The sequence below is a fragment of the Sinohyriopsis cumingii genome, chromosome 6 (assembly GCF_028554795.1).
Source record: "Sinohyriopsis cumingii isolate HCF-2022 chromosome 6, ASM2855479v2, whole genome shotgun sequence".
In the NCBI taxonomy this organism is placed as follows: domain Eukaryota; kingdom Metazoa; phylum Mollusca; class Bivalvia; order Unionida; family Unionidae; genus Sinohyriopsis; species Sinohyriopsis cumingii.
In genome coordinates, this window is record NC_142966.1 from 39012582 (window position 1) to 39033638 (window position 21057).

Below are 21057 nucleotides of genomic sequence, written 5' to 3' on the forward strand. Positions count from 1 at the left end.
TGATGGGTATGGACTCAAGATAACATTGTAAGATGTAGACGTTTCAAACTCGTGATGAGTATGGATTCAAGATAACATTGTAAGATGTAGACCTTCCAAACTCATGATGAGTATGGATTCAAGATAACATTGTAAGATGTAGACCTTCCAAACTCAGGATGAGTATGGATTCAAGATAACATTGTAAGATGTAGACCTTCCAAACTCGTGATGAGTATGGACTCAAGATAACATTGTAAGATGTAGACCTTCCAAACTTGTGATGAGTATGGACTCAAGACAACATTGTAAGATGTAGACCTTCCAAACTCGTGATGAGTATGGACTCAAGATAACATTGTAAGATGTAGACCTTCCAAACTTGTGATGAGTATGGACTCAAGATAACATTGTAAGATGTAGACCTTCCAAACTCATGATGAGTATGGACTCAAGACAACATTGTAAGATGTAGACCTTCCAAACTCATGATGAGTATGGACTCAAGACAACATTGTAAGAGGTAGACCTTCCAAACTCATGATGAGTATGGACTCAAGACAACATTGTAAGATGTAGACCTTCCAAACTCATGATGAGTATGGACTCAAGACAACCTTGTAAGATGTAGACCTTCCAAACTCATGATGAGTATGGACTCAAGACAACCTTGTAAGATGTAGACCTTCCAAACTCAGGATGAGTATGGACTCAAGACAACATTGTAAGAGGTAGACCTTCCAAACTCATGATGAGTATGGACTCAAGACAACATTGTAAGATGTAGACCTTCCAAACTCATGATGAGTATGGACTCAAGACAACATTGTAAGATGTAGACCTTCCAAACTCATGATGAGTATGGACTCAAGACAACATTGTAAGATGTAGACCTTCCAAACTCATGATGAGTATGGACTCAAGACAACATTGTAAGAGGTAGACCTTCCAAACTCATGATGAGTATGGACTCAAGACAACATTGTAAGATGTAGACCTTCCAAACTCATGATGAGTATGGACTCAAGACAACATTGTAAGATGTAGACCTTCCAAACTCATGAGGAGTATGGACTCAAGACAACATTGTAAGATGTACACCTTCCAAACTCATGATGAGTATGGACTCAAGACAACATTGTAAGATGTAGACCTTCCAAACTTGTGATGAGTATGGACTCAAGACAACATTGTAAGATGTAGACCTTCCAAACTCATGAGGAGTATGGACTCAAGACAACATTGTAAGATGTAGACCTTCCAAACTCATGAGGAGTATGGACTCAAGACAACATTGTAAGATGTAGACCTTCCAAACTCATGAGGAGTATGGACTCAAGATAACATTGTAAGATGTAGACCTTTCAAACTTATCATGAGTATGGACTCAAGATAACATTGTAAGATGTAGACCTTCCAAACTCAGGATGAGTATGGACTCAAGACAGCATTGTAAGAGGTAGACCTTCCAAACTCATGATGAGTATGGACTCTAGACAACATTGTAAGATGTAGACCTTTCAAACTTATGATGAGTATGGACTCAAGACAACATTGTAAGATGTAGACCTTTCAAACTTATGATGAGTATGGACTCAAGACAACATTGTAAGATGAAGACCTTCCAAACTCAGGATGAGTATGGACTCAAGATAACATTGTAAGATGTAGACCTTCCAAACTCATGAGGAGTATGGACTCAAGACAACCTTGTAAGATGTAGACCTTCCAAACTCATAATGAGTATGGACTCAAGACAACATTGTAAGATGTAGACCTTCCAAACTCATAATGAGTATGGACTCGAGACAACATTGTAAGATGTAGACCTTCCAAAATCATGCTGAATATGGACTCTAGAAAACAGCCAAAGAATGGCCAAGTTTGTGCAAACAGTCTGATGTGACAAAAAATATGTTTGTCTCATAAATACTGTAATTATTGTCTTTTTAGTGTTTCCCATTTTTCATATGCACATATCCATTAAATTTTAGATCTTTCATTTTTTTAAAGCAACTCAGCACATAGCAGGTTTAGACTAATCAACCTCTGTTGCTGCATTACGACGAGAGCTGTTAAAAAATAAAATTATCCAAAAAATAGATTTTAATTGTTTTATCTCCTGGCTCTTTCACTGAATTATAATTCATTTAGTATTTCTTTTTCATCCATGTTCTAGTCTCCAAGTTGAACCTCTTTGCTGTTGAATCCAACCATACAGCTGTGATGACAGGAGGTCTTGTACAGGAGTATGACCATGTAGTGCTGCCCTCTATAACCCCTTTTGTGACTCTTGTTGCCACTCTTCTGGCCATCATGGTAAGTATGACATTATCTATTGACTCCATGATATTACCCAGTGGAAGAAAAGGTCTCAGAATGGGCTCACTCACAGTCTTAATCCATGATATTACACAGTGGAAGGAAAGGTCTCAGAATGGGCTCACTCACAGGCTTAATGCATGATATTACACAGTGTGAGAAAAGATCTCAGAATGGGCTCACTCACAGTCTTAATCCATGATATTACACAGTGGAAGAAAAGGTCTCAGAATGGGCTCACTCACAGTCTTAATCCATGATATTACACAGTGTGAGAAAAGGTCTCAGAATGAGCTCTTACAGTCTTGCTTCTCAAGGCTCATGCTGAAAGTTTTTCTATTTAATTTGTGTTAGGTATAGCAAATTGCATAAAATGTGATACAACAATCGAAGTCAAAACCAAAAGGCCATGCCTTGAAAGCGTTGTCAAGATATATGTTGCCTCCATACAGGATTGACTTTTTAAAATGGTGTTGCCTATTGGTTTGGAACAACATGTCTGGTTAACTGGTTGATTGGTTGTGTTGGTTAGTATGTAAGAGAGAAGGAGACACAGACAGGCAGACAGAGACATTAGTTGAGAGGGATAAATAAACAGTGAGAGACAGAAGATTTAATGGAGTTGAAAATAAATGTATACATTTTGAAATTGGTGGATGTATGTTGCATGGTGTGAGGACCATGTTGACATGGTGTGAGGACTATGTTAGCACTTTTCATAATTTCACATATCTTCATAATGTGAACACATTTCATAACTTCACACAACTTTATAATGTGAACACATTTCATAACTTCACACATCTTTATAATGTGAACACTTTTCATAACTTCACACAACTTTATAATGTGAACACATTTCATAACTTCACACATCTTTATAATGTGAACACATTTCATAACTTCACACATCTTAATGTGAACACTTTTCATAACTTCACACATCTTTATAATGTGAACAATTTTTATAACTTCACACTTCTTTATAATGTGAACATTTTCCATCAACCAAGACCTTAAAGATAACATGTTATTTTATTAAGAATAGTGATGTACATGTATTCTATAAGAGGAATTGTTTTCATTACTTCTTTTTTCACAAAATGTCAAATTTCTGTGAGACAGGTGGATTAGAATGGGCTACAAACATTCAATTTCTGTTGGACAGTATTACAAAAGATTTGCTTAATAAGAGAAATTACATTGTGGACAAATTATTGGTTATAACTTTAGGCTCTGAACTCATTAGACAAAACAAAACAATTGAATCTCAGTTGCAGATAAAATAGCATTTAAACCTTATGTTTTTTAACTGTTATATATATCTTAGTGTTGAAACAAGGCAGTTGCTCTGTGTTATGTTTATGGATGACTTTTTGGGCCGAGTCAATTCAATCCAGGCACTTAAGCACTTACATGTAAAGTTAAATTTTTTTTGTTGTTCATGCCAAGCATTTTCTAAAATGGGAGATAAAGCTGCTACATGGTTTTAGCTGGGTGGATGCAAATATTCCATTTGACCTCTGCCTTCGCCTCAAATATTCCATTTGACCTCTGCCTTCGCCTCAAATATTCCATTTGACCTCTGCCTTTGCCTCAAATATTCCATTTGACCTCTGCCTTTGCCTCAAATATTCCATTTGACCTCTGCCTTTGCCTCAAATATTCCATTTGACCTCTGCCTTTGCCTCAAATATTCCATTTGACCTCTGCCTTTGCCTCAAATATTCCATTTGACCTCTGCCTTTGCTTCAGATATTCCATTTGACCTCTGCCTTTGCCTGAGATATTCCATTTGACCTCTGCCTTTGCCTCAAATATTCCATTTGACCCCTGCCTTTGCCTCAAATATTCCATTTGACTTCTGCCTTTGCCTGAGATATTCCATTTGACCTCTGCCTTTGCCTCAAATATTCCATTTGACCCCTGCCTTTGCCTCAGATATTCCATTTGACTTCTGCCTTTGCCTCAGATATTCCATTTGACTTCTGCCTTTGCCTCAAATATTCCATTTGACTTCTGCCTTCACCTCAAATATTCCATTTGACTTCTGCCTTTGCCTCAGATATTCCATTTGACCTCTGCCTTCGCCTCAATATTCCATTTGACCTCTGCCTTCGCTTCAGAGTTAAATAGCCATGAAGAGCTTATTCCTGTTGTCCTTTCTCAATTTACAATATCCAGCTGTCTTATTTGATGGCCTTTTGTCCTTTATCCATTTACAATATCCAGCTGTCTTATGTGATGGCCTGTTGTCCTTTATCCATTGACAGTATCCAGCTGTTTTGTGTGATAGCCTGTTGCCCTTTATCCATTTATAATATCCAGCTGTCTTATGTGATGGCCTGTTGTCTTTTATCCATTTACAATATCCAGCTAATTTATGTGATGGCCTGTTATCCTTTATCCATTTACAATATCCAGCTGTCTTATGTAATGGCCTGTTGTCCTTTATCCATTTACAATATCCAGCTGTCTTATGTGATGGCCTGTTGTCCTTTATTCATTTACAATATCCAGCTGTCTTATGTGATGGCCTGTTGGCCTTTATCCATTTACAATATCCAGCTGTTTGAATAAGTTTGTTACCTTAGTTTGTCCCAATCTACTTGGAGGATTGTCTTGAAACTTTATATACACACATTCATCCTTAGGTCTAATTGATCTTAAATGAAAATGGTCAGATGTCCAGTATGGTCACCACATCAGTAATCTTGAAAATCTTTTTGCCAATTCTCCAGAATGGATTGACATCTCAGCATGGCGTTTTCACAAAGAGAATTATGTCTGGTTGGTCTTAACTGAATATGGTGCTTATCTTGTATTTAATATGGCTACCATGGCAGCCATCTTCTCCTGAACAAACTTTCATGTTGTTGTGGGGTTTTCACCAGAAAACTTATTGAAGTTACTAGATGGTCCTAAATGTAAATGATGCCAACTGGACGTTCAGTATGGTAAACACCTTGACTGTATTGAAATGCTTGTTATTGCTAGAAGCAAGTGAAAGGAGTAGTTGGTGCATGAAAATCTTTGTTTCACAGATATGGATCCAAATGGAGATTTTAGTTTCAAAGTTTGTAGTGAACTTAATAATGGGAGAAGAGATTTGCAAAGGATGAACAGAAATTTCACTATTACTTACAATGAAATCATAGAATTAATATTTTGTTAATAGAACAGTAGTAAAAAAAATATTGAGTTTCGATGTTGATAAATACTGTTTCACAAATACCCCCAGTTTTAAAAAAAGCAAGTCTTGTTTTGTTTATGGATGAACAAAAAATTAGAATATATCAACATTCCCATGCGTTAGAGTTATCACAAATCTATGGTCTTAAAATAAGTAATAGAAAAGAGGGAGAAGCAACAAGCTTTGCAAAATTCAACAAATAATTAATACAAAATTAAATGTAAAATTAACTTATGCTATTGTGAATTAAATCCCAAATAATTCTAGAATTCTGTCACTATTCCTAATGAATGAAGTTCTAAATAAACTTAAGTGGTATTCCAAAAATCCAGTGCTGAAGGTGCTGATATGCCTGTGATGGCCTGTGTTGTGACAATGTGCCAACAGTCTTTTGATGAATCATAATTTAATCCAAGAATATATCCTTATTTGAATTTCACTCTAAATTTAATTATCTATGTCCAAGAACATTATTTTTGATGACTTTGTATTTCCAGAGAAAAATATTTTGAATTAAGTAATTTCAACCAAATCCAATCTACTGCACAACTAATGCTGCTCAGATGTTATCACATGAATGACTAATTTTCCAGTAAACAAGATTTATATATAAAAAACTTAGACATAAAAAGAAAACCGGAGCTGAGGGTAAAAAGTTCATTGTTCTAGAAGGTAAATTACAATAAAGCATGTAATGAACTAAATGTACACAAGATATGAAGAAATTCAAACGTCGCTGTTACAATAACGCATGTAATGAACTAAATGTACACAAGATCTGAATCTGTGAAGAAATTCAAACGTCGCTGACTCAACTTAAAATAATAATCCTAATAGTTATCCAATGTTGTTTACAAAACTGTCACTGGCCTTGGACAAGGTCAGCTGTTCTAAGATACAATTTTACATTACCCATAACGTATAATGAAATAAAAAACAAAACAAAACTAACAAACAATGCAGATTTAATATACAATAGAGTATGCAAGTGACAAATGTTGAAATGTTTTGGAATAGTGTTTTTAATGTTCTTTCAAAGTTAATCATTTTGCAAGTAAATGTAATTTATGCATCAAAGTGAAAAAAATTCATTAGAAGATTTTCAGAAGTCCCTTGTTAACTCACACCTTGCTTATAATGCAGTATGTACCCTGGACCCGGTTGTGTGTGAATCATCAAAGGAGAGGTGTAATTTTGTGTTGTTGATGCTACTTTCACCTCAGAAAATGTTATACCTATATCTTGCCATCCTAGTTCGAGACGAACATTCCTTCATGTTCAGTCTTTCATTACAACATGAATAATGTATGATATTGCTACCCATTTTTTATTTATCTTTCAGCCGAGTTTGTTCCTGCTATGGTCAAGACCACGAGGTCCAGCTAGCTTTGTGAGAACACTGGTGTTGTGTGCCTTTGGCTCTTTCATGTTCAGTTGGCATGTACATGAGAAGGCCATTCTTCTCATTATCCTTCCATTAAGGTATGTACATTTTACCTGTGTACCTGTTGTCTTGTTATCCTTCCATTAAGGTATGTACATTTTGCCTGTTTACCATTTCTCTCATTATTCTTCCCTTAAGGTATATTCATTTTGCCTATTTACCATTCCTCTCATTATTACTGTATTTACCGTATATGTTGGGACACTGTATTTGTTGGGACACCATAAATTTATTTTAAAAGTAATGTTTTTTTGTGCACTGTATGTTCTGGGACACATTGTTTTTTTCGAGTCGTAAGTTGTGGGACACCATTTTAAATCATTCGAAAACTAAATGTCAGAAAATGCACTCAAACGTAAATTTTAATAAAGAAACTTTTTAAAAAAACGCTGTGAGTGTTGTTTGTTTACACTTTTCTTCCTAGTTGTAAATTTGCTAAGAACAGGAGCTCAGGTAAGAATGAATCATTTGTGTATATGAGAATGAGTTCCAACTTTTTTTGTTATAATTTATGCTTCAACAAAGTTTTTTAAATTAAATGTCAAGGTTTATTTGCCATTTGTGCTCATTACACGACTTATTTTGGCAAAATAACTATTGATGAGCACAGTATAAACTATTCACTGTAATTATGTAAAAATATATTCACAGAGAGAGAGAAATAAAAAGAGAGAGATTGATAAACATACTAATTCCGAAACCAAACATCTTTTATTTTCACAGTAGTGATATCTGACATAATGGCAAGTACTGCTGAACAAACTTGAATGCCACTAATATATTTAATTTAAATCCTTCAATCTGTCCACATTATTAATTTGCCCACTCAACCTCCTCGGGCTCAAATCGATCAAATTCGTCCTCTTCACTGTCGCTGCCATCACATTCAGTATCTTGTCCTCATATCGGATATTCAGGTTATTGTTAATACCACATACTTTAAATGATTTTTGGATCAGATCTGGCTTGTCCCAAAGCGATTCAAACACAATTTATTTACACAGCAGTGATATCTGACATAATCCAAGTACTGCTGAACAAAATGTGAATGCCGCTAATATATTTTAAAAAAACCTGTTGCCCAGTTCTTCCTGGCTTTAAACTCAATTTCTGGACGTTCACTTGACATATTCCTTGGCATAAACGCATATAGTGTCCACACTGACAGGGATCTGCAGATAGCATTGGACAAGAACCCACTTTGCAATTTTTCCATTTAACTCATTGCCATATGATACTGGTCTCCCACTCCTTGCTAAATGTCCCCATTCATTCAGCTGCTGAGAAAAATCTATTTTTAACCAATTTGCAATGGTTGATTTGGGGATTTTGAAATGTCTTGCTGTTACTCGAATTCCATCCAATTTTGAGAAATTTACAGCTTCCTCTTTTTGCTTTAATGTAAAACACTTGTAATGCCCTCGCCTGACATGATCACTTTCAAAAGCATCATCTCTCTCCTGACTGGGGTCTCCACTTTCTTGTCTTTTTACACCTGGTTCAGGTTTGGGCCTCTTGGGTGAAGCTTTAGGCAATGCATTTTCTTTCCATGCATGAGCCAAGGCCTCTTCACTACTTAGTATTGCACTACAAACTTATCCATAATAGCGGAAATCTATAATGTGGTTTATTTTGTTTTATTTTTATTCCCTTTTATATTTGCTATGTACGCGATAGCAATGACTGCAATGAATCACTTTTTTTTATAAATGTGTGAGAAGTTATTGTTTCAAAGTGTTCCATTGTTTCTATTTATTTTCAAAATCCCAGTGAAAACCAGTATAAAGAAATCAAAGTTGGCTTCCCCATGTCGGTCGACTTTGTATACATATGTATAGTTAAAAACAAATCTCCATGCTAAAAGGAATCCAAAGTCTGCTTCCACGGTTGACTTGCTTTGTAATAAATTAACCTTTGTATTTGATATCCTATCGGCAAGTTCAAACAATGAGTTTATGCCTGTTACAGGGTGTGTTTATTCAACACCTGGGCTTACATTTATATGCCATCTGTAGTCATAATTGACACAAACAGGATTCGAGTTCTTCAATGTAAATAGTATACACAGCATTAACTTGCTTTAATAATACTTTTTGTAACCCATGGAATCAAAAAGATTGTCATTTGTACTCACAGTGAATGTATTCCTAATAATGATTTTAGTTTGTGAGGTATTGTCATATTGTTACCCTGGATATAATATACTCATGGTTATTTTGTACCTTACACCGTGTCACACATGAATGGCAGGTGCTTTCGAGCAATGGGGTTGATAATTCTAACTCTCTCTCTCATTCGTATTTATTATCATCATCAAAAGCCTGTGATTGAGTAGCATCATCAAAAGCCTGTGATTTAGTATCATCATCAAAAGCCTGTGATTTAGTATCATCATCAAAAGCCTGTGATTTAGTATAATCATCAAAAGCCTGTGATTTAGTATCATCATAAAAAGCCTGTGATTTAGTATAATCATCAAAAGCCTGTGATTTAGTATGATCATCAAAAGCCTGTGATTTGGTATCATCATCAAAAGCCTGTGATTTAGTATTATCATCAAAAGCCTGTGATTTAGTATTATCATCAAAAGCCTGTGATTTAGTATCATCATCAAAAGCCTGTGATTTAGTATCATCATCAAAAGCCTGTGATTTAGTATCATCATCAAAAGCCTGTGATTTAGTATTATCATCAAAGGCCTGTGATTTAATATCATCATCAAAAGCCTGTGATTTAGTATCATCATCAAAAGCCTGATTTAGTATCATCATCAAAAGCCCGATTTAGTATCATCATCAAAAGCCTGTGATTTAGTATCATTATCAAAAGCCTGTGATTTAGTATTATCATCAAAAGCCTGTGATTTAGTATCATCATCAAAAGCCTGTGATTTAGTATCATTATCAAAAGCCTGTGATTTAGTATTATCATCAAAAGCCTGTGATTTAATATCATCATCAAGAGCCTGTGATTTAGTATCATCATCAAAAGCCTGTGATTTAGTATCATCATCAAAAGCCTGTGATTTAGTATTATCATCAAAAGCCTGTGATTTAATATCATCATCAAGAGCCTGTGATTTAGTATCATCATCAAAAGCCTGTGATTTAGTATCATCATCAAAAGCCTGTGAATTAGTATCATCATCAAAAGCCTGTGATTTAGTATTATCATCAGAAGCCTGTGATTTAGTATTATCATCAAAGGCCTGTGATTTAGCATTAACATCAAAAGCCTGTGATTTAGTATCATCATCAAAAGCCTGTGATTTAGTATCATCATCAAAAGCCTGTGATTTAGTATCATCAAAAGCCTGTGATTTAGTATCATCATTCAAAAGCCTGTGATATAGTATTATCATCAAAAGCCTGTGATTTAGCATTATCATCAAAAGCCTGTGATTTAGTATCATCATTCAAAAGCCTGTGATTTAGTATCATCATCAAAAGCCTGTGATTTAGTATCATCATTCAAAGGCCTGTGATTTAGCATTAACATCAAAAGCCTGTGATTTAGTATCATCATCAAAAGCCTGTGATTTAGTATCATCATCAAAAGCCTGTGATTTAGTATCATCAAAAGCCTGTGATTTAGTATCATCATTCAAAAGCCTGTGATTTAGTATCATCATCAAAAGCCTGTGATTTAGTATCATCATCAAAAGCCTGTGATTTAGTATTATCATCAAAAGCCTGTGATTTAGTATCATCATCAAAGCTGCTCAATCATGTTAATTTGACTTATTACTCCATATCACTTTACATTATATGATGCAACAGTTGAAATGATTCACTGCCTGACCTAAGTAAGGATTGTCATGGATTACTTAAATTTCCTTTTACTACGATAATGTAATGTTTATTGGACATTTGAAAGGCATGTTTTGGGTGAGCTGGCTGTTAAATGTAACCATATTAGTTAAATTAGAAAATAAAAAGAGTTTTTCCTTAAACTGCATTGCCAGGTGATTTTAATGGCAGAAAATCAGGAATATTTGATTTTGTTTGTGTTGAAGTTGGCGAGTCTAAATACGAACTTCAAGGACAAGCACCATCTGTTGGATAACAATAAGATTCAAGTGTCACATTATATATAGAAACCTTATTGTAGAGTCTTTGAGTACACAAGTCTCATTAAATCTTGCTATAGCATTTTTGATAGAGCTCTTAATTTACTTTCAGTTTACTAATGCTGTACAAGAAGAAAGATGCCCAACTATTTCTTGTGATTTCAACAGTGGGACACTACTCCTTGTTTCCTCTTTTGTATAGACCGCAAGGTTTGTGAGTTACTTCTCTTTACTTAGTCATTTACAGACACTGGGACACACAAGCAAACTGTCTTATGTATGGTCAGATCAGTGTATAACAGCTACTTGGGGGGTCAGCTAAGAGTGTTCTTTACAGACCGGCTAAGACCAGCTGAGAGTGTTCTTTGCAGACCAGCTGAGAGTGTTCTTTACAGACCAGCTGAGAGTGTTCTTTGCAGACACTTTTTATATACTTGTAAGAGTCCAGTAGGTTGATTGATTAAAATAGTATTGATTGATCACTGATGTAATCCATACAATCGTATGATAGATAATTTAAAGTGATGATGTTTCATAAAAAGACTAAACAGCAAAACGCTATTTTATGATTGCAAGTCACAATGCTAAGAGTTGAAAATTCCCTAAGCCATAGGTCTGGGATCCAGGCACTTACACTTGGACTCAGCTGTTATTCTGACTGAGAATTCCCTAAGCCATAGGTCTGGGATCCAGGCACTTACACTTGGACTCAACCTTTATTCTGACTGAGAATTCCCTAAGCCATAGGTCTGGGATCCAGGCACTTACACTTGGACTCGACTGTTATTCTGACTGAGAATTCCAGCAGACTTAGTCTTGGTCACACTATAACACCTTTGATAGATCATAATAGATGAAAAAGTGAGATATAACTTAAAAGTGCATTGAAAGAGCATAGCACATAATAATCGTTTATTTAATATGCTTTGTATGATGTCATTGATGGCACTGCAGACATGAATCTGCATATATATTTACATGCGGGTATATGGAGGAATCATTTATTCATTTTTCTCATATTTTGAACAAGTCTTTGAGGCTTCTCAGTCAGTAGGATTTGTTTTCTTAAAATTCTTTCCACCATATTTTTTTTTACATTAGTGCAAAGTCATATATTCGGTGTTGCTGTTTTGTTCCCAGATTTTGATCAATAATTTTAAAAACTAAGTGTATAGTTTCAGTATTGACTTATTTATTTTGTTAAAAACTGGATTTTGAATTTTTTTCAAGTTGCAGGTCCTGGCATAGGCTAAGGTAACTTTCTTAGTTGCATTGTTTGTTCACTGCAGGAAGAAATACTTGTTCAGTCATATAGTTTCTTCACTGCAAGGAAAAATACTTTCTCAGTTGCATTGTTTGTTCACTGCAAGGAAATTACTTTCTCAGTTACATTGTTTGTTCACTGCAACGAATAATACTTTCTCAGTTGCATAGTTTGTTCACTGCAAGAGGAAATACTTTCTCAGTTGCATAGTTTGTTCACTGCAAGAAGAAATACTTTCTCAGTTGCATAGTTTGCTCACTACAAGAGGAAATAATTTTTCAGTTGCATAGTTTGTTCACTGCGAGGAGAAATCCTTTATTGTACTACTTACTTTATAGGTATGACAATAAAACTACTGGATTGCAGTGAAGTCCAGTTTGGTTTTTATTTTTTATCTTTGTGTGAAATCTTGTTGTTTTTTTAAACTTACATTGACAAAGAAAAAATCAGCAAAGTTATAACTTATTAAGTTTTTAAAGTTAGAAAATATTAAGAATTCATCAGAAATGATGAATTGGCCTGTAAGTACAGTGAAACCTGTCGTGAGAGACTGCCCTTCCTGCCAAAAAAAATGGTATCTTTAGATATGTGGTCTCTCTCAGAGTTTCCTTGGTCAAATTTCAGCATTTAGAGAAAATAACCAAAATCAATGTATATATATATATTCTATTCTTTATTAAGAGTTCTTGCACAATATTGTAGGCATTAATCTGAAAATAGTCATATAGCAATAAAGATATACTTCTGTCTTTAAACATGCATCACATTTATATTTGAAGGTCAAATCTACATTTATTAGCATTAGCTACAATGTCATAGTCTCAACATGGCCTCTGATCCTGTACCTAATAATGGAGCAAATAAAACTATTGCCAAAGACAAAAAGATGACTATAGTTAAAATTGACTAGCTAAGTAGAGTTATCTTTTTCATTTATTTTGGTTAATGATAAAGTTATTAAACCTGTATCAGGTAAATTATATTGGAATATTTACGCTAATCATACCTTGTCCACAATGACAGATAACATGAGATACTCGAAGTAATTCATTTTCAAATTAAGGCTTGCTTTGCCATATTTGGGTATTCTACGATATATTATTTAATGCATGTCATATTACTATGATCTGTTTATATTTCCAAATAAGGCAGCAATGTCCTTATATGGCACATTAAAAAATGAGACAGAAAACGGAAGTAGCTATCAGTTGAACAAATATGGTGGACGATTCAGAAGGAACAAATAATATTTAGAAGGTAAAAGATATTTTACATGTATTTCTACAATGATATGCAGTAATTCTGGTATTAAATAGAAGGAATAGTCAATGTTTTTTAAGATGTGTGAGGAACATGTTCAGGTTTTTTTTTATAAAAGGCTGAAAAGCACCGGGTGTGAATTACACCTGGCTGCTCTATTGATATACATAGGCTTATGTTAGTACCCCATCCATGAAGTAGAGGTACTACTAACAGTTCTGTTATTAGCATATGAAATCATTTCTAACTTAGTACTTGTCCTTTGTAACACCCAGAATTTGTTTTGCAGACATTTAAACTGCTGTTTTGCAAGTGGTCTTCTCTTTTTCACTTCTTTCAACTACAATAATTCTTTTCTCTAGAGTTACAATTTGTCTCTTTTTATTGGAGGTTCTGCCATTGTTATTAAGGTGCTAGATGTTAATGTGTTTGTAATAACAACTGTAAGGACAGTTTTGACCAAGCTTTTGGGGATTTATGAAAAATATATACCTGTACATGTACCAATAAATGAAATCAAATCTAGAAATAAAATCATTGTGAGACAAAAATTGACGGCTTAATTCACAGATGACATGAAGAGATTCACTCTGTAAACAAAGGGTGTAACAGGTCGCACCAACTTGAACAGATGAACTTGGTGTGTGGGGTGTAATCTCTGTAACATTGAAATAAAAACAACAACCAATACTTACCTTTAACAAGAACATTAACTCTGGGAAACAATTCTCACTTGCTGGTTTAATACACCAAGACCTCATTCATTACCAGGCGATACAGATCAAATCCAAAGACAAACAGTGTAAGTGATCACTACCTTGACTTTGGCACTATAGTGGCAATTTGTGATGTACTTTAGCCTGGTGTACAGTCAGTAACAAATGTCACTGTATGCTTGACCTGCCAAATTTACAAACTGGTAGCCAGACTCTTTTTTCTTTTCTGTTTTTTTGTTTGCATTTTATATTTTGTTTTGTTCAGAATAGTCATTACTTTTCAAGCAGTTGTTGTTAAAAAGGATTACATAAAGGTCAGTGTGGTGTTTGTCTCTGTTCTGGCAATATGGTCAGTCATAGTGCATGAACAATCTGCATGTACTTTAGTCTGGTTTACAGTCTCCAGTATATGACTCTACATGTACTTTAGTCTGGTTTACAGTCTCCAGTATATGACTCCACATGCATGACCCATACAATTTCAGTTATTATTATTTGTTTTTGAACAGTATTAAGTTACAAAAGGTTAAATAAAGGTTGGTGGTGTTTATTCATTTTTGCAATGTAATCATTCATAGCAGTGCCTAAATGAATATTTTGTCTAGGCGTTGTGGTCACTGGTCACTTTCAGCAGGTGCTTGCTCATCACAGTGCATTTATACAAAAAAATAGATCCATGCATTACGATTATGGTTGTAAATGGCCAGTGGTTGCTCATAGCAAAGATTGCATGAGACAGGTTTTACTGTAATGTATTAATTTAAATATAATTGCTAAATTGGCCTGTAAGTAATATATTAATTTAGATATAAATATAATATATTTAAAATTAGATATAAATACTAAAATGCCTGTAAGTAATATTAATTTCAATATAAATTTGAAGTTCATTATATTCATAACCTTACCATTGTCTTTCACAGAAATTCCAATAAAGGTCTGCCTGTTGTTGATTTATACTCTGTACATCTACACTGGACTTGGTAAAATGTTTGGGTAAGTCAGAAACAGGAAAGGAGCAGCCTTGTGTAAGTTAATATATGCTGCAGAAATTACTTTAACAAAACTATTTTATAGTGATACTTATTTTTTCAGCTGATATTTAGAGAATGTGAAACTACATAAAGTTATAATTAGAAAATTAATTTCTTCATTGTTTATAGCCATTTCAGTTTTTCTTCAAAAGTTGTCTAAATTTTATTTTTGTATGGTGATAATGTCAAGAAAACAAATTGTTTGCATGAACTTTAAGAATGAATTTATAAGCATATATTTATCATACCATATGTTATGTATATTTAATTTAATTATTTGTCTGCTAGTTTGAATTTTTTTTTATTTTGTTACATGTTATTGTAATGTAACATTGTTTGCAGGACTTGACCTTGTCCAGCATTGAGTTCATTTCTGCTTCACCTGATTGGCTTTTAAAAATTTTTTATTTCATTTATGTAAACAACTAATAACTGCTTCATTATTCTCTATGTGTATGAGCTTACTAACCAGATTATTATTCAGGTAAACATGTTGATTTTGGTCAGGGTTTTGTAGATTCCAACGGGAATTTTATAGGCTGTTTTATTGTTAAGTAAACAAGGCTCATTAGATTATTCTAGAAGATTATTTTCCATTAGGTAATGGTTGTTTTTAGAAGATGCTAATTTGTAACCTAGGGTCAAGCAGAGAACTATAGTATCTTGTGACTTTGAGGGTTTTACCAGTTGTGCTTTAACATCTAGCACTGTAAGTTGTATTATGTGGTGACCAGTTTGAGCTGAATTTTATTTTTTTCAAATTATTGAATTCAAGTGAGTATTTTTTCTGGAAATGCAAAAGTGCTCTGATAAAATTCTTGGATAAAGACATTCACTGGAATTTATACTGAATTCAAACCTGGGATAATATTTATGTGATTCAATAAAAGACTGTTGACACATCAGCACTAATGTCATAGGGTTAGGATTGGCACATGCCATAGGGTAAGGATTTGTACATGCCTGTAATGTCATAGGGTTATGATTGGCACATGCCTATATTGGTACAGGCCTGTAATGTCATAGGGGTAGGATTGGCACATGCCTAATATCATAGGGTTAGGATTGGCACATGCCTAACATCATAGAGTAAGAATTGGCACATCCCTATAATGTCATTGGGTTAGGATGGCACATGCCTATATTAGTACATGCCTGTAATGTCATAGGGTTAGGATGGCACATGCCGATGTCAAAGGGGTTAGCATGGCACATGCCTAATATCATTGGGTTAGGATTGACAAATGCCTGTAGTGTCATAAGGTTATTGGCACGTGCCTATTATGTCATAGGGTTAGGATGGCACATGACTATATTGTCACAGGGTTTTTGGCACATGCCTATAATGTCATAGGGTTAGGATTGGCACATGCCTATAATGTCATAGTGTTAAGATTGGCACATGCCCATGATGTCATAGGGTTAGGATGGCACATGCCTATAATGTCACAGATTTTTTGGCACATGCCTAATGTCATGGAGTTAGTATAGCTCATGTCCATAATGTCAGAGTTATGTTTGGCACGTACCTATAGTGTTATGGAATTATTAGCACATACATATAATGTCATGGAATTATTGGCACATACCTATAATGTCATGGAATTATTGGCACATGGGGTTATTTGCACACGTTTATTGCTATGAGTCTATGCTCTTCAAATAAGTAACAAAAAGAGTGAAAGACAACGTTTTGTAAAATTTAACAAATAATTAATTTCCCTAGAATACAAAGTGAAAATGAGAAGAAACAACTTAGGGTATTGCAAATTAAATCCCAAAATAATCCAAGAATTACAGACACAAGTCCCAGTAATTTAAAGTTCTGAATAAAATTCAGTAAAAGTCCAGAATAAATCCAAAAACTGATGGTGATGATGTGTCTGTGGTAGCTTAGAAAGTTTTGATGTGTCAGCAGTCTTTTGTTGACTCAAAGTATTATAATTCTTGGTTCGAATTCACTCTAAAATTCAGTGAATGTCTCTATACAAGAATTTTATCAGAGCACTGTTGGATTTATAGAGAAAATAATCACTTGAATTCAGTAATTTGAAGAAATAAATTTTCCAGCCCAAAAATGAAGTACTGGACACAAGATACAATAGAACTTAAAAGTGCTAGGTCTTAAAGCACAACGGATAAAATCTTCTCAGTTACAAGATTATATAGTTCTCTACTTGACCTCAAGTCACAATTAGCATTTTTTTTCAAAATCATTATCTAATGGAAAATAACCTTCTAGAATGATCCTGATGTTTACAAAATAAAAACCATGACCTGGATTATGTAAAATATATTAAAGAAATTCCAAAATCTAGACTTAGACCCAAATAAACATATTTACTTCTATTAATAATAATTCTTATTTTTAACCCATACACATAGAAAATAATTTAGCTATGTATTAGTTATTTACACAGAATAAAATAAAGAAAGAAAAAATTGGGGTGAAACAGAAATGAACTCAATTTTGGACAAGGTAAAGTCCAACATACAATGTTACATTATAATAGCATGTAGTAAAATAAAATAAAAAAATCGAATTAACAAACAATTAAATTAAATATACATAACACTATAATGTTGTAGGGTTAAGATGGCATATAACTATAATGTCATAGGATTATTGGTACATGCATATAATGTCATAGTGTTAGGATTGGCACATGCCTATAATTGTCATAGGGTTTGGATTGGCACATGCCTATAATGTCATAGGGCTAGGATTGGCACATGCCTATAATTGTCATAGGGTTAGGATTGGCACATGCCTATAATGTCATAGGGCTAGAATTGGCACATGCCTATAATGTCATAGGGTTAGGATTGGCAGATGGCCTATAATGTCATAGTGTTAGGATTGGCACATGCCTATAATGTCATAGGGTTAGGATTGGCACATGCCTATAATGTCATAGGGCTAGAATTGGCACATGCCTATAATGTCATAGTGTTAGGATTGGCACATGCCTATAATGTCATAGGGTTAGGATTGGCACATGCCTATAATGCCATACGGTTAGGATTGGCTTATTTGGGTTTATTTGTAGATGATGTGGTTAGATTTTCAAGCCAATACAGCAATCAAAAAAATTGTACACATCTTTTAAGTATGCGAATTTAGACTGTTTTTATATAAAAAAATCTAGATAGTATAATTAAGCAAAATCCACATGAGTTATACAAAGGAACAAGTTTGATGGAATCGTATATAGATGATCTGATTAGATATTTAGGCCAGTTTAAAAATTTCTTTGTTTTACACACTTTATAGAATTCAAACTTCACTTTTTTATGAAAATTTTGTTAGCAAGATTTGGCATTTGCCACATAAGGTGGACAAATTATATGGTAGGAATGACTATATGCAAAAAATAGATTACCTGAATAAAATTGCATGCCATTATAGCTCTTTTCCAGTGCTCATAAATTTTTAATGCTTTAGTTTTCAGTAGGTTAATTGTGGCATATATACATGGCATGTATAATCACATATCTACATGTAGTTTGCAATCATGTAGAATTTATTTTGAATGCTCTGAATTAAGGCTGAAGATATTGGATTTGTTGACATCATAAATTCTTAAAAACAAATTTAGTTTGACAATTGAGCCTAAATTTAAAAAAGTAAACACAATTTAAGTTAATATTTTCATAAAAATAAAATTAATTGAAGTATATATTATTATTTTTTTTTAAAGTGATGCAGTAAATTCAATTTTTATTGAATTTTTGGCTCATCTGGCCATAACCCAAAAGAGTTTATTGGATCATCTGTCATCTGTTTGTTAGCACTATACCTCCAGAACTACAAGGTGGGTAGCCATAAACCAAAATAGTTTATTGGATCATCTGTCATCTGTTTGTTAGCACTACACCTCCAGAACTACTGGGTGGGTAGCCATAAACCAAAAGAGTTTATTGGATCATCTGTCATCTGTTTGTTAGCACTACACTTCCAGAACTACTGGGTGGGTAGCCATTATACTTTACATCGACATTCAACACCTGATCTAGTTGGTCCTAAATGCAAATGGAGCCATTCAAAGATCCGATATGACTGCCCATGGTTGCCATCTTGAAAATCTTGTTATTGTTACTCTATCTGAATGGAATGTCATATCAACATGGGGTTTTCATAAAGGACTTACTAAGATGATATGTTGGTCTGAATGGAAAGTCATATCAACATGGGGTTTTCATAAAGGACTTAATAAGATGATATGTTGGTCTGAATGGAAAGTCATATCAACATGGGGTTTTCATAAAGGACTTAATAAGATGATAAGTTGTCCCTAAATGAAAATGGCGCTGATCTGATATCTAATTGAACATATTTTATTGCAACTCATCTGAAATGAAATGTCATGACACTGAGTTTTCATAGAAGAGTTCTTGGTGTCTACTTGGTCCTAAATGAAAATGATGCAAACTGATCTCAGTATGGCTACAGTGGTGGTTATCTTGAAAATATTGTTATCTCTACTCCTCCCAGATGGATGGCTATATCAACATTTGACCTTTTAAGCTACCCAGTTGGTCCTAAATGAAAGTGGTGCCATCAGTGTGCCCAGTAGGTCTGCCATATTAACTGTATTCAAAATCAAGTGTCACTACTTTCGCTTAATGAATGGTCATATTGACTTGGGTTTTTACCAAGAGTCATTCATATGATGTCTACTGTATGTACTCACTTAAAAGTCAAGTCAGACTGCAAACAACAAAGATCCTGATGCATGATACATAAAACAAAAATGTCATGATTTAATTACTAATGAGATAGGTTAAAGATTAAATAAAGCATTTGTAATATTGAACAATATAAGATGGGACAAAAGTTCCAAGTTTGATCTTTAACAATTCTAGTTTGTACATTTTCTTCACAACTTTATATCCCATTTTTTGTTAATATAAAAGATTGAATTTTCAACCAAGGATGTTTTACTTTTTTCACTTAAGATTTGCTCAACTTATTCACCGTATTTATCTTATTTATTGTCTTTATATAATGTTCAGGATTTTGAAAATATAGTTTTTATTGTTTTATTCTAGGTTTTCTTGGAACTGGTCATCACTGCCACTTCTGAGCCAAGCTGAATCACTGTATATTCTTGGACTGGTTCCCCTTGAGTTGTATAACAATGTTATTCACTCAGTTCTTGGACTTTCAGAAAGGTTACCATTTTTGCCATTACTGCTTACCTCCTTTTACTGTGCCATTGGAGTTACCTATTCCTGGATCAGGTTCTACTGGCTGACATTTCAAGAAAAGCCCAGGAAGACTGAAAGCAAGATGCATTAATGACTGAAAGTGAATATTTATGAATGATGCTTTATAAAGTCAAGTTTATCCATTTATTTTTTATCGCTCTCACTGCCTTTTGAAACCGTATTTTGTATTGCTTGGTGCTTGGTCTATTAATAAAATACAAACTTGACTAGTTGAACCCTTTTTGTTCAAGGTGAGTCCTTTTACTTCTGTCATTTTTTTATATTTGTAGTGACTTTATACAACAGTCTGCTCATAAAGGATTTTACTGGGCATTATCAGCTAACACAAGTAAACTTCGCTTTACATTGGCTTGTTATCGACTTGCTAAATGGAGATATAAATTTGTTAATTTGCTTGTTGATTACCCTCACATTTAGTTATAACCTCAGTATCTCAAACCCTATATCACCTACACTTATGATAATTAGCGTGGATACCTCTCAGGAAGAGTAATCAATCCAAGCTAAACCTACGTCACTCTAACCTGATTTGTGCAATTAGCAA

At 34.0% G+C, this 21057-nt stretch overlaps 1 protein-coding gene across 1 annotated transcript in view; it reads left to right on the forward strand.

The window, feature by feature from the left end:
- Positions 1–20728, forward strand: part of LOC149796745 (dolichyl pyrophosphate Glc1Man9GlcNAc2 alpha-1,3-glucosyltransferase-like) — a 61903-nt gene extending 41175 nt beyond the window's left edge. The window contains exons 10-14 of the mRNA XM_089960638.1: positions 2159–2298; positions 6837–6976; positions 11120–11217; positions 15171–15243; positions 20334–20728. Of these exons, the coding sequence (XP_089816764.1) occupies positions 2159–2298; positions 6837–6976; positions 11120–11217; positions 15171–15243; positions 20334–20583 (701 nt within the window). The 3' untranslated portion in view covers positions 20584–20728. The remainder of the gene's footprint in view (positions 1–2158; positions 2299–6836; positions 6977–11119; positions 11218–15170; positions 15244–20333) is intronic.
- The last annotated feature ends 329 nt before the right edge of the window (positions 20729–21057 follow it).